The 26,993-nt window shown below is 33.4% G+C and overlaps 1 protein-coding gene across 1 annotated transcript in view; it reads left to right on the forward strand.

The window, feature by feature from the left end:
* Positions 1-26,993, forward strand: part of LOC102805016 (uncharacterized) — a 67,274-nt gene that overhangs the window by 21,249 nt on the left and 19,032 nt on the right. Inside the window, exons 2-5 of the mRNA XM_078011363.2 lie at positions 15,645-15,866; positions 19,184-19,293; positions 22,647-22,781; positions 23,756-23,848. Coding sequence (XP_077867489.2) covers positions 15,645-15,866; positions 19,184-19,293; positions 22,647-22,781; positions 23,756-23,848 — 560 coding nt within the window. The remainder of the gene's footprint in view (positions 1-15,644; positions 15,867-19,183; positions 19,294-22,646; positions 22,782-23,755; positions 23,849-26,993) is intronic.

The following is a 26,993-nucleotide window of genomic DNA, read 5'->3' on the forward strand; positions in this document are numbered from 1 at the left end:
GCACATTGCATCGGCATGTCTGACATCGGTTTCCCATACTTGGCAAGCATAAACACTGTGATGAAAAGGTTGCTGTATCGTCGTAGCTGGTCGTCATTCAATTTACGCATAGCAAGCCCGATAGGTGTCGCATTTATATTTGGAGATGACAACTCGTTGGGACTTCCGATGACCTGTGTGACGTCGTCTCTACGAAAATACGCAAAGCACTCCAAGTGTGGGCGGCTGCTTTCATTGATTCTACGCGAAAAAATATTGCAACCATCAAAAAAAGCATTTCGCTTACCCGACGGTTTTGCAATACTAGGATATTTCAAACAAACTTGACAAAATATTTTATCTTGCCTGTGTTGTAGCCATGGCCACTGATCGATCCATTTAGGCAAAAACTTTCGTTGGCACTTTGAATCATCATAGCGTTGGTTTTTTGACCTCTTGTCGACCTTATCTACAGTCTGATCTAAGCATCTTTTGTTGTTTGCCGACGATGGTGACTCGGGTGCCGATGGTTTGGTAAAATACGTGACGATACTCATGACTATGATTCGGAGATCAAGGGCTATAGACAGTTCAAATGAACCAATTTTGAAACCAAAATTTTAAAGTTAAAAGTCGTAATTTGATTGGATTTCACATCAATTTTATTACATGAAAAGTTGCAAGATAAACCACTTCATTGGACGAAACAAAAAATAAATGACAGCTATCACACGCGTTACTTTGGCGTAAAATAGAAACATGTTGATAATTTGTATCAATCTATCAAGGGCCGAGCTTAGGGAAATAAACATCAGCTTCAAAATGGCTTGCCCGTCGGACGAGGACATTGTTGATTTCACTTGCCCTGACATAAAATCTAGTTGCCACGGGCGTCGGGCAGCGAGAATTTTCGAGGCCTGTTATCAAACCATATAAATAGTAAAATAATTTAAATAACTGTTGCACAGCACCAATATGTTCGTAATATCAGTAGACAGTTAGTGGGTTACTGTGTAAATAAGTTTTTTTTTGTCTGGGTACTTCATCAAATCTGCCATCTTTGTTTTTAGCTTGTGGAATATGTTTCGTAATTTAAATGAAAATATTATGGCATCCAGTTAATTTTATGAAATACACTCCATGTCTATTATTCACATTTGGCAGTTCGCGAAGTAATCTAGGAAAAAACAAACATTGTACAAAGCACCACAAGTACTAGTGTATCCTTGTTCACTTTAAAGTAAATGACATCATACGTGTACTTATTGATACATGTTCTAACCATAATCTAGAATGGAAGCATTTACCTTCCCAGGTGAACTCGTTATTTTTTTTCACTATGTCTTGCATTCCAATATGTACAATGTACAAAAACCAAGCAATATGCCGCAGGTTTAACAGTTTTTTTTGTTTGAACATTTTGCTTTGTTGATAGCATGTCAAATTTCATCTTTGAAAGCCTGATACCGAAAGCTAATTCAGAGACTAGAAATTTCACATTTATGTCAGTGTCCCCAGGGTAACTTACATATATGAACAAATAACAAAAAATCACTTCAGATAAAAATAAATAAATACTGATGAAATACACTATATAATCCGTTTCAAAACCTTTTGTATGTTTAGAGGGTAAGCCAGGTATACATCTGGGAGTTATTTCAATTTTGTGATTGTGTTGGATTGACCTCTCAAAGGAGCTTAATAATGGAGCCACTTAGATGCTCGTGTAGGAGTTTCAGATTACTTATTTTCAGCAACATAAATACTATAAGATTCAATTAAAATAGATGCATGGATGAAACTTGTATAGGCTGTGAAAAATATTCTGATTTCTGTCAATCATCCTGGGTGATGACTCTCAAATAGATAGAGCCAGACATTCTCGACTTATTCCTATAGTTAATCCTGGCAATTTTGAATTCTTATTCCTATAGTTAATCCTGGCAATTTTGAATTCTTATTCCTATAGTTAATCCTGGCAATTTTGAATTCTTATTCCTATAGTTAATCCTGGCAATTTTGAATTCTTATTCCTATAGTTAATCCTGGCAATTTTGAATTCTTATTCCTATAGTTAATCCTGGCAATTTTGAATTCTTATTCCTATAGTTAATCCTGGCAATTTTGAATTCTTATTCCTATAGTTAATCCTGGCAATTTTGAATTCTTATTCCTATAGTTAATCCTGGCAATTTTGAATTCTTATTCCTATAGTTAATCCTGGCAATTTTGAATTCTTATTCCTATAGTTAATCCTGGCAATTTTGAATTCTTATTCCTATAGTTAATCCTGGCAATTTTGAATTCTTATTCCTATAGTTAATCCTGGCAATTTTGAATTCTTATTCCTATAGTTAATCCTGGCAATTTTGAATTCTTATTCCTATAGTTAATCCTGGCAATTTTGAATTCTTATTCCTATAGTTAATCCTGGCAATTTTGAATTCTTATTCCTATAGTTAATCCTGGCAATTTTGAATTCTTATTCCTATAGTTAATCCTGGCAATTTTGAATTCTTATTCCTATAGTTAATCCTGGCAATTTTGAATTCTTATTCCTATAGTTAATCCTGGCAATTTTGAATTCTTATTCCTATAGTTAATCCTGGCAATTTTGAATTCTTATTCCTATAGTTAATCCTGGCAATTTTGAATTCTTATTCCTATAGTTAATCCTGGCAATTTTGAATTCTTATTCCTATAGTTAATCCTGGCAATTTTGAATTCTTATTCCTATAGTTAATCCTGGCAATTTTGAATTCTTATTCCTATAGTTAATCCTGTCAATTTTGAATTCTTATTCCTATAGTTAATCCTGTCAATTTTGAATTCTTATTCCTATAGTTAATCCTGGCAATTTTGAATTCTTATTCCTATAGTTAATCCTGGCAATTTTGAATTCTTATTCCTATAGTTAATCCTGGCAATTTTGAATTCTTATTCCTATAGTTAATCCTGGCAATTTTGAATTCTTATTCCTATAGTTAATCCTGGCAATTTTGAATTCTTATTCCTATAGTTAATCCTGGCAATTTTGAATTCTTATTCCTATAGTTAATCCTGGCAATTTTGAATTCTTATTCCTATAGTTAATCCTGGCAATTTTGAATTCTTATTCCTATAGTTAATCCTGAAAATTTGAATTCTTATTCCTATAGTTAATCCTGAAAATTTGAATTCTTACCCCCTTAGTTATCCTGACAATTTTGAATACTTATTCCATAGTTGTCCTCAAAATAATGAAATGTGACCCCCAGAAATTCTGACAATTTGAAATCTTGACGCTTGAGTTATCCTGAGTTTTGAATTTTGAGTTCGTCAAATATTCCTATCATTTATTCAATCTAATCGAAACATTCCTTCTAGAAACTTGTTTTTGCTTGGGAGACTGAGTCTACAAATATGATAAAATAATTAATCCCTTTACATTGTTCACTTGTGTGACGTCATATAGCTATTCTCGGGGCGGATATCTGGGCATTTTCACTGCCTGGCAAACATCATGGTGAAAATGAAGGCTGAAACCTTTCAGAAAACAGTACTTTGGAATGGTTGTTGAGACTCCCCAACAACAAGATCACCCCTGCATGTCCAACATATATAAATTTGATTGTCCAGAGTACTTCAAAGTTGATTTTGTAGTGTTTTCTCAAATTTAGCTATTTTCCCTGGCTCTTCGACCAGCATTCCACACCAGCTCGTGCAGTACATGGTACAGTGTTGCACATCTTACCAACGTGGAACGTCTTGAGACGTAACCCCCCCCCCATGGATATCCCTCCTAGCTTGTGACTCATGATGATGTCATACGCAATCAGAATTCCATATGATTATATATAATTATTTGAATAAAAATGATAAATTCATGAAAAATACACATGTACACGTATATATAGTTGCACATGTACATAGAGGAGGAAATATACACTGGGTTTAACTTTAATGAATTTTATGTTGCAGGGCTTGGCTTTCAATTCACTACTTTGTGAAAAAACATTCCATTGTTAAATTTTAATTTACTTACAATTGCATATTTAAAAATAATAATATGAAAAGCAAAAATAAAACTCAGGCAAGCCAATATATAGCAGTTATACAATAGTGCTTAAAATTTCAGAGTATAGTATGACAGTTTGGACTTAAAATTAAATCTGAGTTCTCACGCTTGGCTCTCTTCAATGTACTCAATTGCCATGGTGATCTTAGGCTCGCCGTTAACTTTAATTCAATGGAACAAATTGCAATTTACAAACCTGAAACATGTTGTAAAAAAAATTTACCCAAATTGAAAAAAAAAATAGTAAGCCAATAGAGCATACATGTAGTATGCCAGGGAAATTACATTTCTTGATTATTTTATTAAAACATTTCTTCCAAAGGTGGTTGGGGGCACTATAACAGGATTTATTCAAATTCAATGTGCAAGACACTCAGGAGCCTGCAAGACTGATAAGAAGGAGTGTTACTTTATCAAAAGTCATGTTTTATTTAGTTTTAATTTCTTACAATACTGATTCCCTGTTAAAAAATGTAATTAAAAACTTTTTTTTCCCACTATGAAGCTTATGATAGTGTATTTTTATATATCAAATTTCAAGTTGTGACCTAAGTTTATTGATTCTAGTGTCATACATGATTTGATATTTAAGAAATTTTCTGGGATTTAATTTTACTATTTGAAGTAAATTTACTGAGATTTAAACGGTTGCTCTAGTGAACCAAATTTATTTTAAAAATTGAAAGATGAATTTAACTTTAATAATGGGTTTCACTTCTCATTGAAAATAGTGAAATAAAACCTAGAAAAAAATTAATGCAATCACAGTATAGAAGTTTGTGTTATATTATAGTTATAGTTAGTACAGTTACCCATACATCCTGTTCGCCACCTATCCAGTCCCACTCTGATTAATGCGCCACAGTTGTACCACCGGGTTGCGTTTGACATTGACATTGATTACACACGAAGTATACAACACTTATGAAATATTCTGTTTTTTTTTCTCTTTACACAATTTTATTCCATATAGTTTCATTACATACATTACAGTAAACATATTGTGTTTGCTTACATAGAATTCAAACGCACATTCTACCTGCAAGTGTAGCGCTTTTAAAATTTAGTTTCTCATAATATAACGAGTCACTGCATATGCAAAGGAATCTGTTATAACTTTACAAATAATGACATTACCAGTCATGCATTATTGATAACTGTTTTCCAATTACATACAAATCCAGAGTCAGTATTGAAAGTACACTTCACCACTTCAGATCTAATACTGGTGTAAAATGAATTATTTAGAGTACATTCATATCTCAAGTGTACAGTGGACGGAATGGAAAACGACTTACCCCGGTAGTTGGCATTACATTTATCAAATTAATTGACAGTTTTCATTATTTATTCATGAATACTTTTCCAGATAGTGTTTAGCTTTTATTTTTATTCTGGTCTGAAATGAAAATTAATTTGTCTTTTTTTGTTGTTGTCATACTTTGGTCATTATTAGTTCCCGTTCGGACGAATTCAGTCTCCGTCTGTCTGTGCGTCTGTGTGTCAGTGCGTCCGTGCGTAGTCATATCTCAGAATCCCTTGGACCGATTCTGTTCATTCTTTGCATGTGCCTAGCACTTTATGTGGGACATAAGCACATGCAGTGGTTTAGCGATTCGATTCAAAATGGCCGACTGGCAGCCATCTTGTTTTTTGAAAATGTTGTATTTTGAACATGCTTTGTCAGTTTTCATTCAAATTTAGTACATAGATCATACATGTTAGGATACATGTCCCCGACCGTCTGTGAGTTCCTGTGTCTGTCCATCCATGTGTCCGTCCGTCCCTGCGTCAATCTGTCCAGAGTCATATTTCAGAATCCTGTGGACCGATTCCGTTCATTCTTTGCATGTGCCTAGTACCTTATGTGGGACATATGCACATGCAGTGGTTTAGCGATTTGATTCAAAATGGCCGACTGGCAGCTATCTTGTTTTTTGAAAATGTTGTATTTTGCAAATGCTTTGTCAGTTGTCATTCAAACTTGGTACATAGAATATACATGTTAGGATACATGTCCATGACGATTTATTTCACAATTGGATCAAAGATGGTAGACTGGCAGGCATCTTGTTTTTTTTTTATGCAGTATCTTGGACGTGCTCTGTTAGTTTTCATTCAAATTTGGCACATACATGTACTTTATACATGTTAGGATGCATGTCCATGGCAATTTGTTTCAAAATCTGGTCAAGGATGGCCGATTGGCCAATCGGCCATCCGACTTTTTGGCCTTACTACTATATTTCCACAATTTATGTACCATTTTCATTTGTATTTGGCACATACATCATACATATCATGCGACAACCCCTCCGCTTTAATATAACGAGCACAAAGAGAACTTTCAAAAATTTAACGGGGACTGTGTCATTTTCAATGACTTGTGATCTATACGTTTCAATTACCATAATCTCAGGTCCTGGCCTGTTAACAAAGTAAATCTAAATACAGTAATAGTTTAATGTGTTCGGTTGACTTTGTTCAACCTACACTATAATTTTAATAGTACCTTTGTACTATATTTAATTCATTAACTGGATATTATAAGTGCATGTTATGATGTCATGCAATCTCAATATATGGGCAATGGTACTGTAAACGTATTAATTTTTCACTGTTTTTAATTATTTTTTTCTGGAAAGTTAAATCTGCTAAATTAATGCCCATGACAATTTCCAAAATAACTGGTTGTTACATTGGTACATTTGTACATGTATAAATATACAATTGTATGAAGGTATTAAAAATCGGTAAATAAGCTCTAAAAAAATCAAATCATAAAATTGAATCTCAATGAAAATTGCTTTTAAGTTATTATATCGTGAATTGTTCGTGTATGGCACGTGTTATTTTGGATTTCTTAGCAGATACATGTACGTGAGTAATTGCACTTTGATTCAAAAACTGAGAAAATTTAATGAAAATGTTAAAGGTGAAGGCAATGATTCAGACATATCTGACAGGAAACATGCGCTTATGGGATTAACATAGTGTTATGATTCATACGAATTAGTGTGCACAGGATTTCCATGGCAACTGCATGGAGACAATTTCAGGAATGATATCAGACCTTTTCATAATTTTATTGTTACATGTTATTGTATTGAAGATGACATAATTATCTATTATTATCCCCTGAGAGTAAAAAATGTTGTCAATAAGTTTTACTCCAAACCATTCCATTTATTCAATCAACAGTTTGAGGGGCAAAAACAAGTCACCAGAGTCTCTCTCTCAATGAGATTTTGGGGAGCCATTTTTGAATGCAAAAACTTGAAAAAAAAAATAAAAAAGTAATTTATAAGTAAATTAATGAAAAAAAATTATCTAGATTAAGAGGGTTACGTACCCAGACATGTACTTGCATCACTATAGGCATATGTCCTAATGATGGTAAAGTGATTTGACAAGCTTTAAAATCAAATTATATTCAAATTTTCATCCTAAGCGTTGTATTAAAATCTACTGTACATGTTAATAACCTTATGCCATTTAAGTTTGTAGCTGTATTATGTGTAGCTACGTCTATTACATTCACCGGATTATACCTGCTGTCGTTAGTGTACTTCCAAATGGAATTAATGCAAAGTAATGTTTTCTATTACGCATTTTATTTAGTGAAAGTCTGACAGCCTGTATTGTTTTGGTTACGTTAGTCAGTTTGTATAAGGATTACGATCAGTTAATTACAGCATGGTTGAGAAGGGTAATTTGGTCGAATGAAAGCTAGTGACTTTGTTGACCTGTTAACTGTATTAGGAGATAACGCAATGTGACAAGATATATTGGTGGTGGATTGACGAACACTGATGGATGAATTATGTAGTATATGTTGTACTGCCGGGGTGAAAATGTTAAATTGGTAGGCAGGAAAAAATATTTAACAACAGTAAAAATACATTTTGTACTGGAAGAATTTCACGTTTTGTTTCATACAGAGAGTCGTATTACGATGCATAATGCTGTGTTGACTTTGTCGACAGCGGAGCTGTTCATGCATGTATTACTGATTGTCCGTCAACTTTACAATTTCAACTTCTTCTTCGAAAACGCAAGTCAGAATGTTTTCAAATTTGATATGCAAGTACCTTGGATGGTTCTTTCTCATATTTGTTCATTTCATGTCAAAATCTCAAATTCTCTATTTTTGGTGAATATTTTTGTCATTTTTGGTAAAAAGTGATATTTTTGACTTCTTGTAAAAAACCTCAAGTCCAATTGCTTTGATATTACATATATAGGTACTACATGTGGACCTCTCTCAGATTTGTTTATTTTGTAATGATATCTTTAATTCTCTAATTTTGGTGAATATTTTTGTCATTTTTGGTAAAAAGTGATATTTTCAACTTCTTGTCAAAAACCGCAAGTCCAATTGCTTTGATATTACATTTATAGGTACTACATGTGGACCTCTCTCAGATTTGTTCATTTTATAATGATATCTTTAATTCTCTAATTTTGGTGAATATTTTTGTCATTTTTGGTAAAAAGTGATATTTTCCAATATTGTTGAAAACCGCAAGTCTGATTGCTTTGATACTATACATATTGTTCATTTTCTAATGATATCTTCTGTTCTTTAACTGTAATGTGCATTGCTAACAGCGGAGTTATCTCAGCCGAGAGGCTGCTTGTTATATTATATAGATAATATTACATAATGACTATTATTATACATCTGTCATCTTAACGCCATAAGTTACAGCATATTTGAGTATTTGCCTCCTACCATATTAGGAAATGCAAATTCCAAATACAGAATTGATTACACAAGTAAACATCTTCTAATAATAACAAAAATGGCACTCCCCAAGGTTTGACCAAACCACACACAAAGCAATTCGCTAAATCTATTCTAAACTTTTTGGATTTTAGCATTCCCATGATGTATCCTTGGGAGGAAAAGATGTTTAATAATAAGGTTATTACAAGGATACCGAAAAGTATGCACTCCGACAGTATGCGGTCACTTCGACCTCCGATGCGTGACGGTCTATACTCTCACTGTACTGTCTTTGTTCATGCTTTTTGGTATCCTCATAATAACCTCATACTTGTATTATCAAAATGCAAGTTTGTTAGGGGCCCAAGCCTGTAGGGCGTCGCCCCTATTCTTATTGTCCGGTTTTTTCTTCTTTCTTCCGTAACTTTTTCGTCAAGCCGTTTGAGAAAACCGCTGAACGGAATAGTCTGATAATTCTCTATACTGATAGTCCCTAATGTGAACTGGTGCAACATGCTTTCAGAATTTTGATTGGCCAATTAGTTTGGCAGCCATATTGGATTGAAATAAAACCGGAAGTGGCTGTTTGACCACTTTCTGAGGGTCTAGGCGTCTAGATTTTTTTATGGTATATAGTACAACTCATGTGTAATAAATATCAGAAATAAAAACTTTAGCGGTCATGTGACTTTTCCCGCCATTTTGTTTTTCCTAAAAACGGTAAAAAAAACTTAAAAATATTCTTCTTCAGAACCGCCAAGTAAAATGCCCTCATATACAGTACTTAGCTAGCTTCTACATATGGAGCAGATTTAGATTTGAGAAATTCGTTATGATTGGTCACGTGGTTTGGCTGCCATTTTGGGTTTGTTCTCAACAGGAAGTAGTTTTTTACTCATGCCACACTTGAGCGTTAATCTCAAATATTGCGTCATGGCATGTCCCTATCTAACCCTTTCAGAAACCTAAAAAAAATTTCAGATCAGTCACATGGTTTCGCCGCCATCTTGGATTTTAAGGAAAATTGATCAAAAGTTTGGGCATTTGTTTCTCAGAGGTGGGTCAACCAATCTACTTGATGTTTTTATATTTACCATGCCTGGCCTTAGCTTCATATGAGAAAAATAATATTATTTTGATCAGTCACGTGGTTTGGCCGCCATCTTGAATTTTGTGAAAATAGAAATTATGCAACTACATGTTTTGTATTAGTTTGATTGGAATAAAATTTTGTACGTGTATTCTACTCTTTAGATACATTCTTTCCCCTGAATGGCATATGGCTAGGTCATGTGGCTACGCGCCCATGGGGTAGGGGCTTCTAACCTCATTAATATGCATAGCTGCTATATCTCAAGCACTGTTGCAGTTAGGAAGATGATTCCTGTGTTATCATGACAACAGTGAACAAGAGATTTCATTAAAATAACAGATGACCATATATGGTCATGTGAGCTCATTAATATGCATAATCGTTATATCTCAAACACTCTTGCAGTGAGGAAGATGAATCATGTGTTATTATGACAACAGTGAACAAGAGATTTGATTAAAATAACAGATGACCATATATGGTCATGTGAGCTCATTAATATGCATAATCGTTATATCTCAAACTCTGTTGCAGTTCGGAAGATGAATACTATGTTATTATGACAACAGTGAACAAGAGATTTGATTAAAATAACAGATGACCATATATGGTCATGTGAGCTCATTAATATGCATAATCGTTATATCTCAAACTCTGTTGCAGTTCGGAAGATGAATACTATGTTATTATGACAACATTGAACAAGAGATTTGATTAAAATAACAGATGATCATATATGGTCATGTGAGCTCATTAATATGCATAACTGTCATATCTCAAATAAATATATGGAACCAACTGCATTTCGACTTCATGGTACTAATCATTTAAACTAACCAATTGTGTATCATGTGTATCATTTGACCTCATTATTTATGGCATATACTTGGGCCCCTGTGATGCTGCTTGCAGCTTTAATTTTATTTTATTTTTGCATGTGCATTGTATACTGCATTTTCTGATGTATAGAGCTCCCTAGTTACGTAATAGTAGTAATTTGAAGCTCCTTAGTTTTCAAATCTTGACAGCTTTCACTACCTATAATACCAGCTAGCACTCAAATGATTGTGATACTTTTCTCTGTAATTATCTTAGAAGAAATGACTCCAATTTGAGAATTAGTAATATTTGTCAGAGAAAGATATCACCAGACCTTTTCAGCTAATCTTAATAAGGATGTCTAGACCTCTACTTACAAGAAGATTTTTCTCATTAGTTTTAGTGCAGTTGTGTTTTTAAGGTCTTACTCCACCATTAGTCTTTCACCACATTTGATTCACCTTCTATATATTGTTTTATGTTTTTACAGTTTTCTAGAAAATAATAAATCAAAATTAAAATCTTTAAATGAACTTAGATTTTTGTAACTTACATGTTATGGCCAATTTTAATATCTTGTGAAGTTTAAACTAAAAAGTCATTAAATTATTTAAAACTGTAGCTGGAAGTATGCATATTAAGTTCAATTAACTCACAGCTGAACAATTTTACCAACAAATTTTAGCAAATTCATAGCATAAAAACTTGTTACACTCGTACAATATGTATATAAATACAACCACTGTGTATGAAGTTAAAAATCAGTGAATACACTAAATATCTAAATCATGAAATGAAATCCAATGAAAACTGAATTTTGTTGAATATTCAGAAACACAAAAATTGCACTAAAAATTTTACCCCAAAAAACATGTACGTGAATTATTTGACATTTTCTCAGGTGTCTTCAGGATTTTTTGGCTTTCCCGTCATACAGTGTAATAGTGACAAAATGTCTGTCATCTGGCAGTCTCCATCGTTGGAATCGTCATTGTTCGACATCATTCTAAACTTTTTTTGTGTGTGCGATAACTCCAATAATATTCAGCCAATCGCTATCAAACTTATATGCAATGTGTATTAATTTGTAGGTATAGTTGCCCTGTTTAGAATCAAAACTTGACATAAAAATGCTTTTCTTTTAGCAAAAATCTGGCTTTCTATTCGATTAAATTCTCTGGTGGTTTTGATACATACGATAACATGCACATGAACATTAGTGGTTTTGATTTTTTTTCATGAATGCTGTTGTGTGTCCCGCAATTGCTCATGTTGAAATGATTTGTCTACTGTATCTATATTACTGTAATCTATAAAAAAAAATATGTTTTTGTCTAAATTGTATTTTTAATAATGTGCCAGTGATGAATATTTCCAAAAATACATGCTCTTCTCTCTTCTCTCTTTAAAAATTGGAAAAATCTGTCACATCTGTAAAATTCACCTCCTGTTGTATTTATTTCTGAGAACTTTAAAAAATTCTGGCTGTCAGTAATCGATCATGATAGCTTTGTTATCAGATCTGAAGGATGATGCTTGCTTCACTGCGGGATAGTTGAGGTCATGTGACAGCTGACCTTAGATAGTAATCTATCAGGCCCAAATGTCATATTTTGTAGTATGTACCTCCTTATAGTTGAAAATGAATAAAAATGAAAATGACAGCTTCAAAATGTAGTAGCTAGTGCACTTTCGAGAATCCCTAAAAATGCGTTCGCAGATACAATTGTGCTTGCTGACTTGATAAGGCAAAAAGTAAAATGAGTTTGACCACTAGAGGGATGCTCAAAATCACTAGAGGACGCTATGCCTGAGTTGACCTATTCGGAGATTACTCTATACTGGAACACGAACTCCTAAAAATACCAACATAGTTGAACATCTTTATTGTTAGTGAGTGAATGTGTGTATGTGCGAGTGTTCAAGTATCATAATCTGAGTGTCCAGGTGTCATTATACAAGTGTTCTTGTATAGTAATCTGAATGTTCTGGTATCATAATCTGAGTGTTCAAGTGATGACATACTAATCTTCAGGTATCATGATCAGGGAGTTTAGATATCATAATTTTAGTGTTCAGGTGTTGTTAGTCCCCGTTCGGACGCAGTCCGAAAACGGGGACTTATGTTTTGCCCTGTGTGCGTCCGTCCGTCCGTGCGTCCGTGATCACCTGTATCTCGAACATGCATGGACCGATTAAGTTCAAACTTCACTCATACATCACACATTATATGGAACATATGCACATGCATTTTTTTCATGATGCGATTAACGATAGCCGAATAGCGGCCATTTTAAGGCCGAAAATGCATCAAAATCGCACATTTTCACCATTCCGGACCCGGATCTCAGTTATGCATGGACGGATTTTGTTCAAATTTGGTACATACATTAAACATAATAGGACCTTGATGCACATCATTTTTTTTTGGATCGGGTTCGAAATGGCCGACTGGCGGCCATTTTGTTTTAAAGAATTCAGTTCTGGATCCGTATCTGAGACATGCTTGGATTGATCGAGTTCAAACTTCACACACACAAGGTACATCATGTCACAAATATGTATGTGCATTTGTTTCATGATCTCATTAACGATAGCCAAATGGCGGCCGCTTTAAGGCCGAAAATGCATTGAAATCGCACTTTTTCACCATTCCGGACCCGGATCTCAGTTATGCATGGACGGATTTCATTCAAATTTGGTACATACATTAAACATAATAGGACCTTGATGCACGTCATTTTTTGTTTCGGATCAAGTTCGAAATAGCCGACTGGCGGCCATTTTGTTTTAAAGAATTCAGTTCTGGATCCGTATCCGAGACATGTCTGGATTGATCAAGTTCAAACTTCACACACACAAGGTACATCATGTCACAAATATGTATGTGCATTTGTTTCATGATCTCATTAACGATAGCCAAATGGGGGCCGCTTTAAGGCCGAAAATGCATTGAAATCGCACATTTTCACCATTCCGGACCCGTATCTCAGTTATGCATGGATGGATTTTGTTCAAATTTGGTACATACATTAAACATAATAGGACCTTGATGCACGTCTTTTTTTTTTTCGGATCAAGTTCGAAATGGCCGACTGGCGGCCATTTTGTTAAAGAATTCAGTTCTGGATCCGTATCCAAGACATGTCTGGATTGATCAAGTTCAAACTTCACACACACATGGTACATCATGTCACAAATAGATATGTGCATTTGTTTCATGATCTGCTTAACAATAGCGGAATGATGGCCATTTTAAGGCCGAAAATGCATCAAAAACACGTATTTTCACAATTCCAGAACCGGATCTCAGTCATGCATGGATGGATTTTGTTCAGATTTAGCACAATGTGTTGTACATATGCAGGTGCATTTCGGTCATGATCTGCTTTGAATGTATATGTCACTCAAATATGAACGGAACGGGGACGTGTCATTGACAATGACTTGTTAATATAGTGTTCTGGTGACATAATCAGGGTGTTGTTTTCTGAGTGTTCAGGTGTTGTTAATAATATAGTGTTCTGGTGACATAATCAGGGTGTTGTTTTCTGAGTGTTCAGGTGTTGTTAATATAGTGTTCTGGTGTCATAATCAGGGTGTTGTTTTCTGAGTGTTCAGGTGTTGTTAATAATATAGTGTTCTGGTGACATAATCAGGGTGTTGTTTTCTGAGTGTTCAGGTGTTGTTAATATAGTGTTCTGGTGTCATAATCAGGGTGTTGTTTTCTGAGTGTTCAGGTGTTGTTAATATAGTGTTCTGGTGACATAATCAGGGTGTTTTTTTCTGAGTGTTCAGGTGTTGTTAATATAGTGTTCTGGTGTCATAATCAGGGTGTTGTTTTCTGAGTGTTCAGGTGTCGTTATCAAGGTGTTCAGGTATTGTAATTTGATTGCTCAGGTTCCTTATCCGAGTGTTCATTTGTCATAAACAAAGTGATCAGGTGAAGTTATTAGAAAGTTCAGATGTAATAGTCAGTGTTAAGTGTTGCTTTCTGAATGTTTTAGTGAAAATTTTTCAACATGTTTTATATTTCAATAAATTCATGACTTTACAAAATGGTACGGTCTGTCCATGTAATTTGGAATAGTATTCTGAATGTTTTAGTGAAAATTTTTCAACATGTTTTATATTTCAATAAATTCATGACTTTACAAAATGGTACGGTCTGTCCATGTAATTTGGAATAGTATTCTTAAATTCATTTAAACAGAAAGAGAACTAATTCGCTAATTTAAGATGTCGCTGATGACTTCATTATAAATTCAAAATGGCAACCAAACAACGTTTTTTTCTCCACACACACACTTTGTAAACAACACAGAAAACGTAATAATCTGGAGCACTTCCTTATTACACTTGACAGTTTTTCTTTGTTTTTATGGAGGTGATAACTGTGCATTTGTTTTGGCAGGTGACAGACAAGTATTGTGACAACAGGAAATCAACAAAGACAAGAGAGATTTGCTAAATCAACATTTCGCAATTACGTCATTTTACCACAATTCGCTAAAATAGTATGTCGCTTTTTCAACATGTTTTACAGTATATTATTGCCCTCACAGTAGTATACTGTGGAATTAATTTTCACTATTTTCGCTGAAGGAATGATTTAGTGAAAATAAAATCCAGCGAATATGCCTTTTTTCCTATATTTTACATTAAACTCATTCAAAAATCAGTGAAAATAAATTCCATACAAAACACCAAAAAAATCTATGGAGCGAAAATTAATTTCAGCTAAAATAAAGTATTTTACAGTATTTGAGCAGGTTTTCCATAAACAATACTCCGAATAAATATTAACCATGCATAAATAATAGTAAATTCAAAGCTTCTTGGTTTCAAATTTTCACGGGGTTTTGTTCTTTCACCTATAATATGCACATATATGTACTCACTGGGTTTTAATTTATTCGTTTCGCTCGATACAGCTGTATTCAAGTTTCTGTTTTCTTTTTTCACAGTGAACTACAAAATGAAATCAATCAAGAATTCGGCAAAAGCAAAATCCTTTCCAAGCAAAAGAAATTCAACCACAACTTCTGTATGCGATGCTTTTCTACTTTCTACTTCATCTTCAACCGACGAATCCAGTGTCGACAATGCAACTTTAATGTTTGCAAGGAGTGTTCAGAATTTGACGAAAAGACGAAGTTGTGGACGTGCACAACGTGTCTCAAACAAAAGTAAGTACAATTTTTGCCTGTTAGAATATTGTTCAAAATTTCTGGAAATGAACCCTAAATTTGGAGCCAACAGAACAAATTTGAGTCAATTTTCAGTTTTTAATCTCAAAATGTTTTCTTGTCCCAGTTTTCTGGAGGAACGTGCAGACTATAAACAGGACTATTTTGTGAATTTGTGATGAAAGAGGAAACTGGTGGCGAAAGTTAAGCCAAAAATTGCATTTGTTACATATTAGATCATTAAAATATGACATAATATTTAGACTTTGGACACACATGCCTATACCTCTCATTTTGTGTTTATGTGTGCACTTCAATCGCATGCTTTTCTAACCTGCTGTATGACATCCCAGATTGCAGTAGACATTGAAAGATGTTCGATCGCGTAAAATTACCGCAGTATTCAAAAATGTACACTTGAAAAGCAGACCAAGATGAATACTGACCAGTTGTTTCCCAGACTCTCACTCATCTACATTCCTACATTGTATTTGCCTCTGACTCATCTTTAGTTTATAAATCATTGTTAGGACCCTTATCAAATTCTGTTTATTTCCCTTAACATCATCCGCCTCACCTTGTGTTTCCTCGGGCCGGAGCTACATCACAGACGTTCCACGTTGCTAAGGCGTTCACCACTGTACCACGTATTTCTATGAGCTCTGTGCGCGCTGCTGTGGAACGCCAGTCGAAGAGCCGGTGAAAATAGCTAAAGTCAATAAAACTGATAAATAATAATAATAAATTACTTAGAAGTAATACTGAGCAACCGAATGTATATATGTTTCACATATAGGGGTAATCTTGTTACACTGTTCAGTAGAGTCTCAACAACTATCCCAAAGTATCGTTTTCTGGGAGTCTTTGATCTTTGTTTTCACTGTGATGGTTGCCAGGCGCTGAAAATGCCCGGATGTCTGCCCCTTGAGGATATGTAATTTTTGATAGTGTCACTCATGACATTCAGGTTTAAATTCACAAAAGTCACTCTATGTATTATATAAATTAGTAATGTAGTGTTTCTATTTAACTTCTGCAAAGGGTATTTTACCCTCAATTCTGATTTTGCATCCTAATGCTATGAATGAAAAGATGCAGAAAATCCCTCAATTTTGAAAATCACTTGGAATAAATGAGTAAATTTACACGTTTGTAAGTACATAATTTAACCTTCCTTGTTTCTGTGTACCTTCATTTTATAAAATGGAGATTATTTAAAGGAATGCAGCAAATTTCCATCTCCTACTGGTTTCTTTGTTCCAGAACACACTGCAACATTACATTACCCATAATGCAATACAAACATGCACTTGCAGTAATACATATACTACACTTTTCATGATTCGAAGTGAGTTTGAAAAAAAAAAATGACTATAGCAATGTTTTGAGATGCAGATCCTGACGCTGCTACATGTATTATAAGACGACCAAGAATTGATATTCTGTATTTGCTACTGCCCTAACGACTTAACGACCGTCTAGTGATGATGATTTCATGTTAAATGGGTTTAGTGTAGTAGACCATGAATGAGAAATGTAAGCGTGGCTGACAAATGACATTAACGGGATGGCATGGCATTTTAACAAGTTGACAGTGAACAAAACGAATCAGCCAAGGCATATGAATTGGTGTAAAGAGTATTGAATGTAAATTTCATGGTAGTACTTAATTTAAGCTATGAACTATGATATAATTTTTAAATTTGAATACTAATAAATAAATAAGAACTAGTATATACATGTACTAATGCATCATCAGTCAGGCTAGACTCCCCATGCCTTCAATGGGTGTATGGAGAGTCTGTATGTCTGTTGTGGATGAGTGCAATAGTTGTATACCAGTTAAATCATTTATTTTTTCTGGCATTTATTTCACTATTTTGAGCATATTCGCAGGTTTTTTTGAGATCCAAATTTGCGATGGAAACAATGAATACTATAATTGTTATTTTACACGTTCACATACATGTAGACAGGATAACTGATTCTATTTAATGAATTAGAGAAAGAAGAAAAGAGTAAAACCCAGTGAATAATTAATGAATTTATTATGGTGTCCTTTTACATGGTGATGATAAAACCTGTTCTTAATGCACACTAAAGAACATTTGTCTTCTTTTCAAAAAAGATGACTTCTCTCATTGTTTTTTGATCCAATTAACAAATTTATTATGAGGATATTGAAAAGTATGCACAAAGACAGTACAGCAGGAGTATCTACCCGACGGGCAGTGGAGGTCGATGCCACGGTATACTGCCTTTGTGCATACTTTGTAATAACCTTATTATTGTACATCTTTTCCTCTCAAGGATACATCATGGAAATCCAAAAAGTTTAGAACAGATTTAGCGAACTTCTTTGTGTGGAGTCCGGCCAAACCCCTGGGGGATGGGGGGTGCCATGTTTGTTTTTATTATTAAAGGGCGCTCATGCACACAATCCCTCCATTTGCATTTTCTAATATGGTAGGATGAAAATACCAAGTGCAATACCGTAACATTACAGCACGCTGTACAGTGTAACATATGGCGTTACAGTGACAGGTGTATAATAATAATAATAATTAAATTGGGGGATGTTTTTCTTCATACGTGTATACATATATTCATGAGTTAGCACTTTATACGTTCTTGCCAATACATCTTAAAATGAAGAAAATTTAAATCACATGAAGTTGAATCAGCTGCTCAGAGAAAGTGATATCTTGTAATAAATACGATCAATTGTGTGTGTATTCTATTTTTATATATTATGAATTATAGATATTTTAAGCTAACAGCATATCTGCCTGATTTATTTAGTTTCAGTTTGTCACATAGTGTCTCTGAAATCAAAGGCACACTTTATATGAATTAGTTGTGAAAAAATAATTTCATTCTCGACTATTATTTCTACATGTAACCTGTCTCAGTGGAGGAAAGATTCGGCCAACCTACCAACAAATATGCGATGCTTAATAAGATCCTAGAAACAATAAATTAGAATAGAATTTGAACTTATAACGTAACAGTAGATTGACCTGTTCCTATTTTTATACCCCCCCCCCTTTCCCTACAACCACCCACCCACCTGTTGATGATTTTGAACACTCCCTTCATATCTGGTCACATTTGTCACTGGTGTTTTTTAAGTTGTCAGTACCATTAGAGTCAGTGTAGTAAATCATACCTGAGTTGATGCAGTGTCTCATGAATGAAAAATGAGTTTATCACACGTCCTTGTGCTTTCTGAACTTTGGATCTACTCCTAATGTTCTAATTTGTCTTAAATCTATAAAAATAACATTTATTCTCATTTTCTTTTTATTATATCTTAGAATTATCAAAGGGCAGTCATGTGAGTGGTTCTACAAGCAGATTAAAAGTCGGTTTAGGAGATTTGGAAGCGCTAAAGTCATCAGATCACTGTATAAAAGAAAACTTGAAGGCAAGTCTCAAACCATGTGCCTAAGGGAGGTGATCAAAATCAAACCAGTGGTTTCCGGCCAGGTATCTCTTGAGTTCCGCTGAGATCCAAGGAGTTCTGAGGAGCTAATTTGTTTTCTGCACAGCTCCCAGGAGCTCTGCGCTATATGCAAATTTATGCAAAAATATGCATGTGCTGGAAGTTCAGTGTGGTGCCTTATTTTCGACATCAGACTTTACTGATAGAAAACCTTTTGTCTTATTCCAGAAATTGCTGTAAAACTTTAAATAAACATAAGTAAAAAAATTCATAAACGCACATAGGTTTGTATGAATAATGTGTTTGCTTATTCACAGAACTATGTGTCCCAGTTAAATCTCAGTCAGAAATTCACAGGGAGACGAGGTAGCTCCTCAAACCTCCCAGGATACTGGGCTGGAAACTTTGATTTTGATCACCTTTCTAACTCAGATTCAATGTTTGCCTAATTTAAATTCACTGTTTGTCTAACGTTGAGTTACCCTGATGGCCAATTCTAATTCATCATCTACATAATTCACCATTTTCCTGAATTGATTCAGCTTGGTTCTGTCTATTTTTCATCATTTTGCCTTACTCTGTTTTTCATTCCCAGTACCTGTCACATTTGCCTAACTTTCAATCACTATATGCCTAACTTTTATTCACTATATGCCTAACTTTTATTCACTATATGCCTAACTTTTATTCACTATATGCCTAACTTTTATTCACTGTATGCCTAACATTTTAGCTCCGCTGTCGACTTTGTCGAGCGGAGCTTATCATACGAGTGATTGTCCGTCGTCCAGTGTCTGTCGTCCGTGTCAATGTTTTACATTTTCGACTTCTTCTTGAAAACTACAAGTCTGAATGCTTTGATACTTGGTGTATATGTACCTTGGGTAGACCTCTCTCAGATTTGTTCATTTCATGATCATATCTTCAATTCTCTAATTTTGGTGAATATTTTTGTCATTTTTGGTAAAAAGTGATATTTTCAACTTCTTGTTAAAAACTGCAAGTCCAATTGCTTTGATATTACATATATAGGTACTACATGTGGACCTCTCTCAGATTTGTTCATTTTGTAATGATATCTTTAATTCTCTAATTTTGATGAATATTTTTGTCATTTTTGGTAAAAAGTGATATTTTCTTCTTGTTAAAAACCACAATCATTTATGGTCAAAAATGATATTTTTGAATTCTTGTTAAAAACAGCAAGTCCCATTGCATTGATACTATGCATATTGTTCATTTTCTAATGATATCTTCTGTTCTTTAATCGAAATGTGCACTGCTAACAGCGGAGCTATCTCAGCCGAGAGGCTGCTTGTATTCACTTATGCCTAACTTTTACTCACTATACGCCTATGCCTAAATTTTACTCACTTATGCCTAACTTTTATTTTGCTATACCAGTACTCTGATTTGTGTCTGCCTAACTGTTACCACTATATGCCTAACTCTGATTCACCATAATGCCTAACTCTGATTCACCATAATGCCTAACTTTGATTCACTATATGCCTAACTTTGATTCACTATATGCCTAACTTTGATTCATTATATGCCTAACTTTGATTCACTTATGCCTAACTTTGATTCACTATATGCCTAACTTTGATTCACTTATGCCTAACTTTGATTCACTATATGCCTAACTTTGATTCACTTATGCCTAACTTTGATTCACTTATGCCTAACTTTGATTCACTTATGCCTAACTTTTATTTTGCTATACTCTGATTTGTGTCTGCCTAACTGTTACCACTATATGCCTAACTTTGATTCACTATATGTTTGTATATTGTTGTTTATGTGATGTGTCAGTACGCACTATATATTCATTGCAAACATCACATTTTCACTTTTGTCAAAACCGTGTCGTAACTAGAATATTTCTAGATTGGTTTATTCTTCCCTAGAAGAAATTGAGTCTATGATTCTTGAAAAAATAATCTTGTCAAAAGTGACAAAACAAAACATACAATCTAGGGAGATTGTTAAAGAAGAAAGTTGATATGTCATGCCATATAACTTTAATTTTGCAAGATAAATATGGGTTCCATTTTTTTGTTTAGTCATACCCATTCTAAATCCATCTTGTCAATGCTCCCTAGCTTGTCAGTTTTTATCTTATAACTAAAACTCATGACCCCCTAGTAGAATCAAAACTAAAACAGAAATTATGGTAGCAACCTACACATGATTAATAAAAATAAGAAAAGTAACCTGAATTTATTAATTGGTCCTGGCTAATGTGAAGATATTGGCTTTGAATCTCCAGCCTAATTTTCAAGGAATTGGTGGTTATATTTTAGTGAATTATGTACCAAGACAGATAGGGTACTTTTTGTTATCAAGCATTGATTCAAAAAATCCAGGTTAAAGGAAAAATGATGATTGTGCATTGTCACTTTCTCAAAAAATATGACTATATTTCTACCCTAAAGCAGTCTTGATAAGTCTTCTATGATCTGTAGTGGCATTGTACTATATGTGTCACTAGAGGGCAGTCTTTATCCAGGGATATTCAAAGTATTCTTGTTTTGTATTTCAACTTCAGAGGGCGCTATCCTGCTAAATTTTCAATGCCATGTACAACATGTGTGTTCCAATTATTAACAAATAAAAAATTACTTCCCTAGGAAGATTTTAACACCAAGTAGCATGAAAACCTCTATTATGCTCATTCAACTTGGTTCCAGTTGAATGGAATGTACGATGCATAATTTAAGAAATCACGATTCACGATTTTTAAGTTTTCAATTTTTTTATTTTGAATACTGTTAGTTAGATTATCTTAATTAAGGATGTGGTTAGTGATAAGGGGGTGAGTTAATAATAGGAATTAAAGGTAAATGATAAAAAAGTACTTATCAGTGTACTTTTTGAATCTGAGAGCATAGAAAAAGGTCAGAGGTCAGAGTATGTTTTTCGGCATTTGGAGATGTATTTTATTTTGCTTTGTAAACATAAAAAACTAAAATTTGTCAATGCAGTGTTTCTATAATTTTTATAAAGTGGTATAACATTTTTATAAATGATATTAGAAAGTAAGAAAGTGTTTTTTTTTTTCTGCATATTTCCGTGTTCTTATTGTAGAAGTGAATAAATTCCTGGATAAGACTGAAAGGCAATTATCTATAATACTTAAACAAAAGGGAGAGTGGTTTGCCTTGTACATACATTTTATGTACGTGACTTGAGGGTGAAAATGTGAATGTTAAGCACAAATTACTATCAATATATTTCTATAATTCTTTTGCTTTTTTCTCCATCTGATGCTATTTGTCGGTGTTTGTGAAGTGTTTTTTTTTGTAAAATGGATCTGTGTTTTAATTTCACAGCTGAAAGTGATCATAGTAATTCTGATTCAGGTTACGACCAGGCCAGTTCCAGTCCGTCTTCCTCCATGTACGGTAGCCATGGCACCCTGCTCAGTGAACAAGTACCAACCAAGGACAGTTCTACTAATACATCAGGTAAGGTATATGAGCCAACTCCAGGTAGGTCTTTTGAGTATTACCCATGGTTGACTTTTTATAAACTCAACCACCAACTTGTATGTTTCATTAATATTCCCCATGATGCAATTCACAAAATGGTCGACAGCGGCCATGCATATGGAGCACTTAAAATTAAAATGAATTTTAGGGTACCAGGTATATTACTCAAAATGAAATGGAGCAAAATTTATATGGCAATAAAATTATGTTGATGTTATCTTCATTGTTTTCCTGTGGTAATAATGACCTAATTTAATTATTAATGAATATGTAGTCAGAATATGAAGAATGTTAAAAATTACAAATTAATATTAGCATTGGGGTTTTCATGACAACTAGTCTAGGTGGGTATAACTTATTTGATAAGTAAAAAGATGACAAAATGCTATAAATGTTGATAAATGTTGAAAAGTTCTTGTCCTGCACTTAGAAAGACAAAAATAAATTTAACTTAATTTGCAGAATACCTTCGCATGTAAGTTTGGTTTTTAAACTAGAAAATTCAAAAAGTTATCTTCTATAAATCTGTCAAGAAATGGAGTGAAACTGCTCCCATAATGCACCTCATGCTTGATAAATAATTGACATTTTTTTTGTCAAATCAACAAATTATTCTGCATCGATTTATTATTTTTAACTTATTTATTTTTTCCCTCATTCATCAAAGCTGTTTCCCATTTTTTCTCATGTTTTATTAATTTTTTCTAATTTGCTGACATTTTCATGTACAACATTGCTAAAATAAAATGTTGATATGTTTTTTTTGTTTTTACATATTACTATACTTTACCGGTACATATCATCATTCATTTTGATAGAAATAATTTCTGTAGTGTTTATACATGTTTTTTTTTTTTGTTTATGTACTTTTTATATGCATTCATGTTAATTAATATTGCTTTTATTGTTTCTGCACTGTTTGTTTTTCATTGCATGGTTTGTTTTTGCAGATTCAGATTCAGATTCCGATCCTGAAATCCCTGGCCAAGGTTTTCACACTATTAGTCAAGAACTTGAAATGATGATGGCCCAATTACAAGAAAGTAAGTTAGGAAGGGAGGGGGAACTATGGCTGATAGTGTCCTAGATGGGGAGGGTGGGGTCACCTGACTTTTTTGTTATATCCTGTTAAAACATGTCAGTGTACTATAAGACATAAAATAAAAGTTAATAAGAAAAATAAGTTTGAAAAAAGATAACAAAAATACAATTTTTTTTTTGTAAAAACGTGTTTACAAGTAAACAGTTGTCTAAAGAAGCTGTAAAGCTTCAAAGAAAAAAACCAACAGAAATTGCTAGCTAACCTGTGGTGGCGCCCTTTTCCAGTGTTTTCAGCTGCAAAGATCTACAAAAAAACTTTTTAAATTATTTTTAATTATTAAACAACATTTTTTTTTGTTTAGTGTATCAATTGTAAATGATTTTTAATTTACATGTGTCTTTAATTGTTTCTTGTTCTGGCGATATTCTTCTAATGTTTTTAAACGAATTTGTTCATACCTTAAAATATAAAAAAAAAATGGTAGATTTATCAAAAATACATCACTTTGATGAATACTCGTTGAGAAAATGTCTCAAGATTTAGAGATAATCTCCTTTTCAAGTAAAAAGTACCTAATTGATCATAAGCCATCTTCACAATTTAATTTTTGAATATGTGTAATTTGTTGTCAGTTTTAATTACTAGTATTAGCCCAAAATTGAAAAAAATGGTGTCGCTGCAGTCTAAAGTAGGGAAAATGGCCATAATTTGAATTTTTGCACTGGTTTCTATATTATTTCTTGATATCTCAAATTTGTTTTCAGTGATATGAGATGAAAAAGTTATAAATAATAATTGATATGAATCCTAATATTGTTAAAACATTAACTAACATTTAATTTGGTACATTTCCCATATGATAATGGCAATAATTTACCATTATATAAAATAAAACGTTCTGTCCCATAATGCATTGCATATATGCATATGAACATGCACATTGGAGCAAAATTTGGATTCTGTGAAAACAGTTTTTCGAATTAATTTTATACCGTACTTGTCAATCATCCATCTCCGTGTAATAAATAAATCCACAATGTGAGCATGCTAAGTTTATTACCATTGCTTGATTGTATAATTATAATTTTACACTTCATCATCAGTTAACATGTCTCATTGTAAGTAAAACAAATTGAGCAAAAATACTGAAAAATTGCTTCAGCTTACAGAGGGGCTTTTGATCCAGCTGAGTTATATCGTGAATAATATACAAACTCATACAGATGTCAGATGGTATCATTTTTAATTCTGATAAATAAAACAAAACCTTATATAACGAAAAATAAACAATTGAGCAGTACACAAACAGCAGCAGTGTGGAGTCCTCCTCATAGAGTTGAGCTACACAAGGCTATCTGTCCTTGGTTCCACTTGCACAGTGATTGGATGGAAGGGCATACATGTAATAATTGGTCATTACAGGAGTATCATAACAGCATGGCAAAATAGAATACTGTAAAATACTTTATTTTAACTGGAATTAATTTTTGCTGAAAAGACTTTTTGGGCGTTTTGTATGGAATTTATTTTTGCTGATTTTTGATAAGTTGAATGTATAATATAGGAAAAAAGGTATATTCACTAGATTTTATATTCACTGAATCATTTCTTCTGCGAAAATTAGGAAAATTAATTTCAAACGAAAATAAAGTATTTTACAGTACCTTATTTTTTTTAATTGAAGGCCATCTCCTCTAAAAGTGCATATAAACCCAAATTGCAATAATTTTGTTGTTCTGAATCATTAAAATATGACTTATTTTGACCATAGAAGTGCCACTGAAGAGTAATTACATTTAATAAATTTGTTAAAAAACAATAAATCTACAAAACCCATTTGATGGAACAATCTATCCTTTTATAAATAAATACATGTATGGATTCTTTGTCATACATTAACAATTGTATGCCACAAGGCATCTGTTGATTACTAGTTAATGAATGAACTGAAATTGTTTTTCTATTAAAAGTGCACTTATCCATAGAAATAGGTTTTTGTGATGTTATACATTCTAAACTGTCACATTATTGTGAATAAATCACCTCTAAAAAAATGCAATTGATAAAAAAAAAAAGTATACATAAACATAATGAGCTCTATAGATGTTAATCATAGCTACAACTTACGCAATTTGTTATTGCCTGTCATGGTGATGGTCAGCCGTTCTGTTATCATACTTGATTTTAAAGATTTTAACAATTTATTGCTTAATTGATTATTAAAAATGTTAATTCACTCGAATTAGTTCTACCATGATAGCGTGATGTCATAAAACTATACTATACTAATGAAATATGCATTTTTGAGCTTCACACTGAAACTGATAAAATAAAAACATTTGTCAAATTGGAATGATACATATATTGCGGTGGCACTGGTCACTTTTAATCCGTTGACCCTCGCATTCACAAAAAATAAACCTACATAATAAGATCTGTAGCAAATGGAAAATAACATCCATTTCTTTCAAAATTAACAATAAAATAATAAAACGTACAAAAAATATATAAACTGTTTTTTTAGAATGTAAAATATGAGATTTAAATATAAATCCAGATGTAAATGCTAAACCTAAGAGAGAAACTGAAAATTTTTCACATTTTGGTGAGACTCAATGATGTGTATCCTGTGATATGAAAGGCATTGCTAAAAGATTTCCCATAATTAATTTTAGAAATTGAAGGAAAATTATTAGTTAATATAAATGAAAATAATTTTGTGTCCTTTTTTGCACAAAAGTATGTAGCAATGGCTAGAGTGCATGTCCAGTGGAAGGAGCAAGTAAATTCTTTAGATATTTTACAATGTTTTTATTTTGTGAAGTTCTAACCAATAGTGTGCAACAGCTAATTTGAAAACCGCATACTGACCAATAACCTGGCTGCAGCTAATTTGAAGGCCGCATTCTGACCAATAGCCTGGCTGCAGCCAATTTCAAAACCACATACTGACCAATAGCCTGGCTGCAGCTAATTTGAAGGCAGCATTCTGACCAATAGCCTGGCTGCAGCTAATTTCAAAACCACGTACTGACCAATTGCCTGGCTGCAGCTAATTTGTAGGCCGCATTCTGACCAATAGCCTGGCTGCCAATTTCAGAATTCACATTCTGACCAATAGCCTGGCTGCAGCTAATTTGAAGGTC

Source organism: Saccoglossus kowalevskii, chromosome 22, assembly GCF_978046115.1.
Source record: "Saccoglossus kowalevskii chromosome 22, keSacKowa6.1, whole genome shotgun sequence".
Lineage (NCBI taxonomy): Eukaryota > Metazoa > Hemichordata > Enteropneusta > Harrimaniidae > Saccoglossus > Saccoglossus kowalevskii.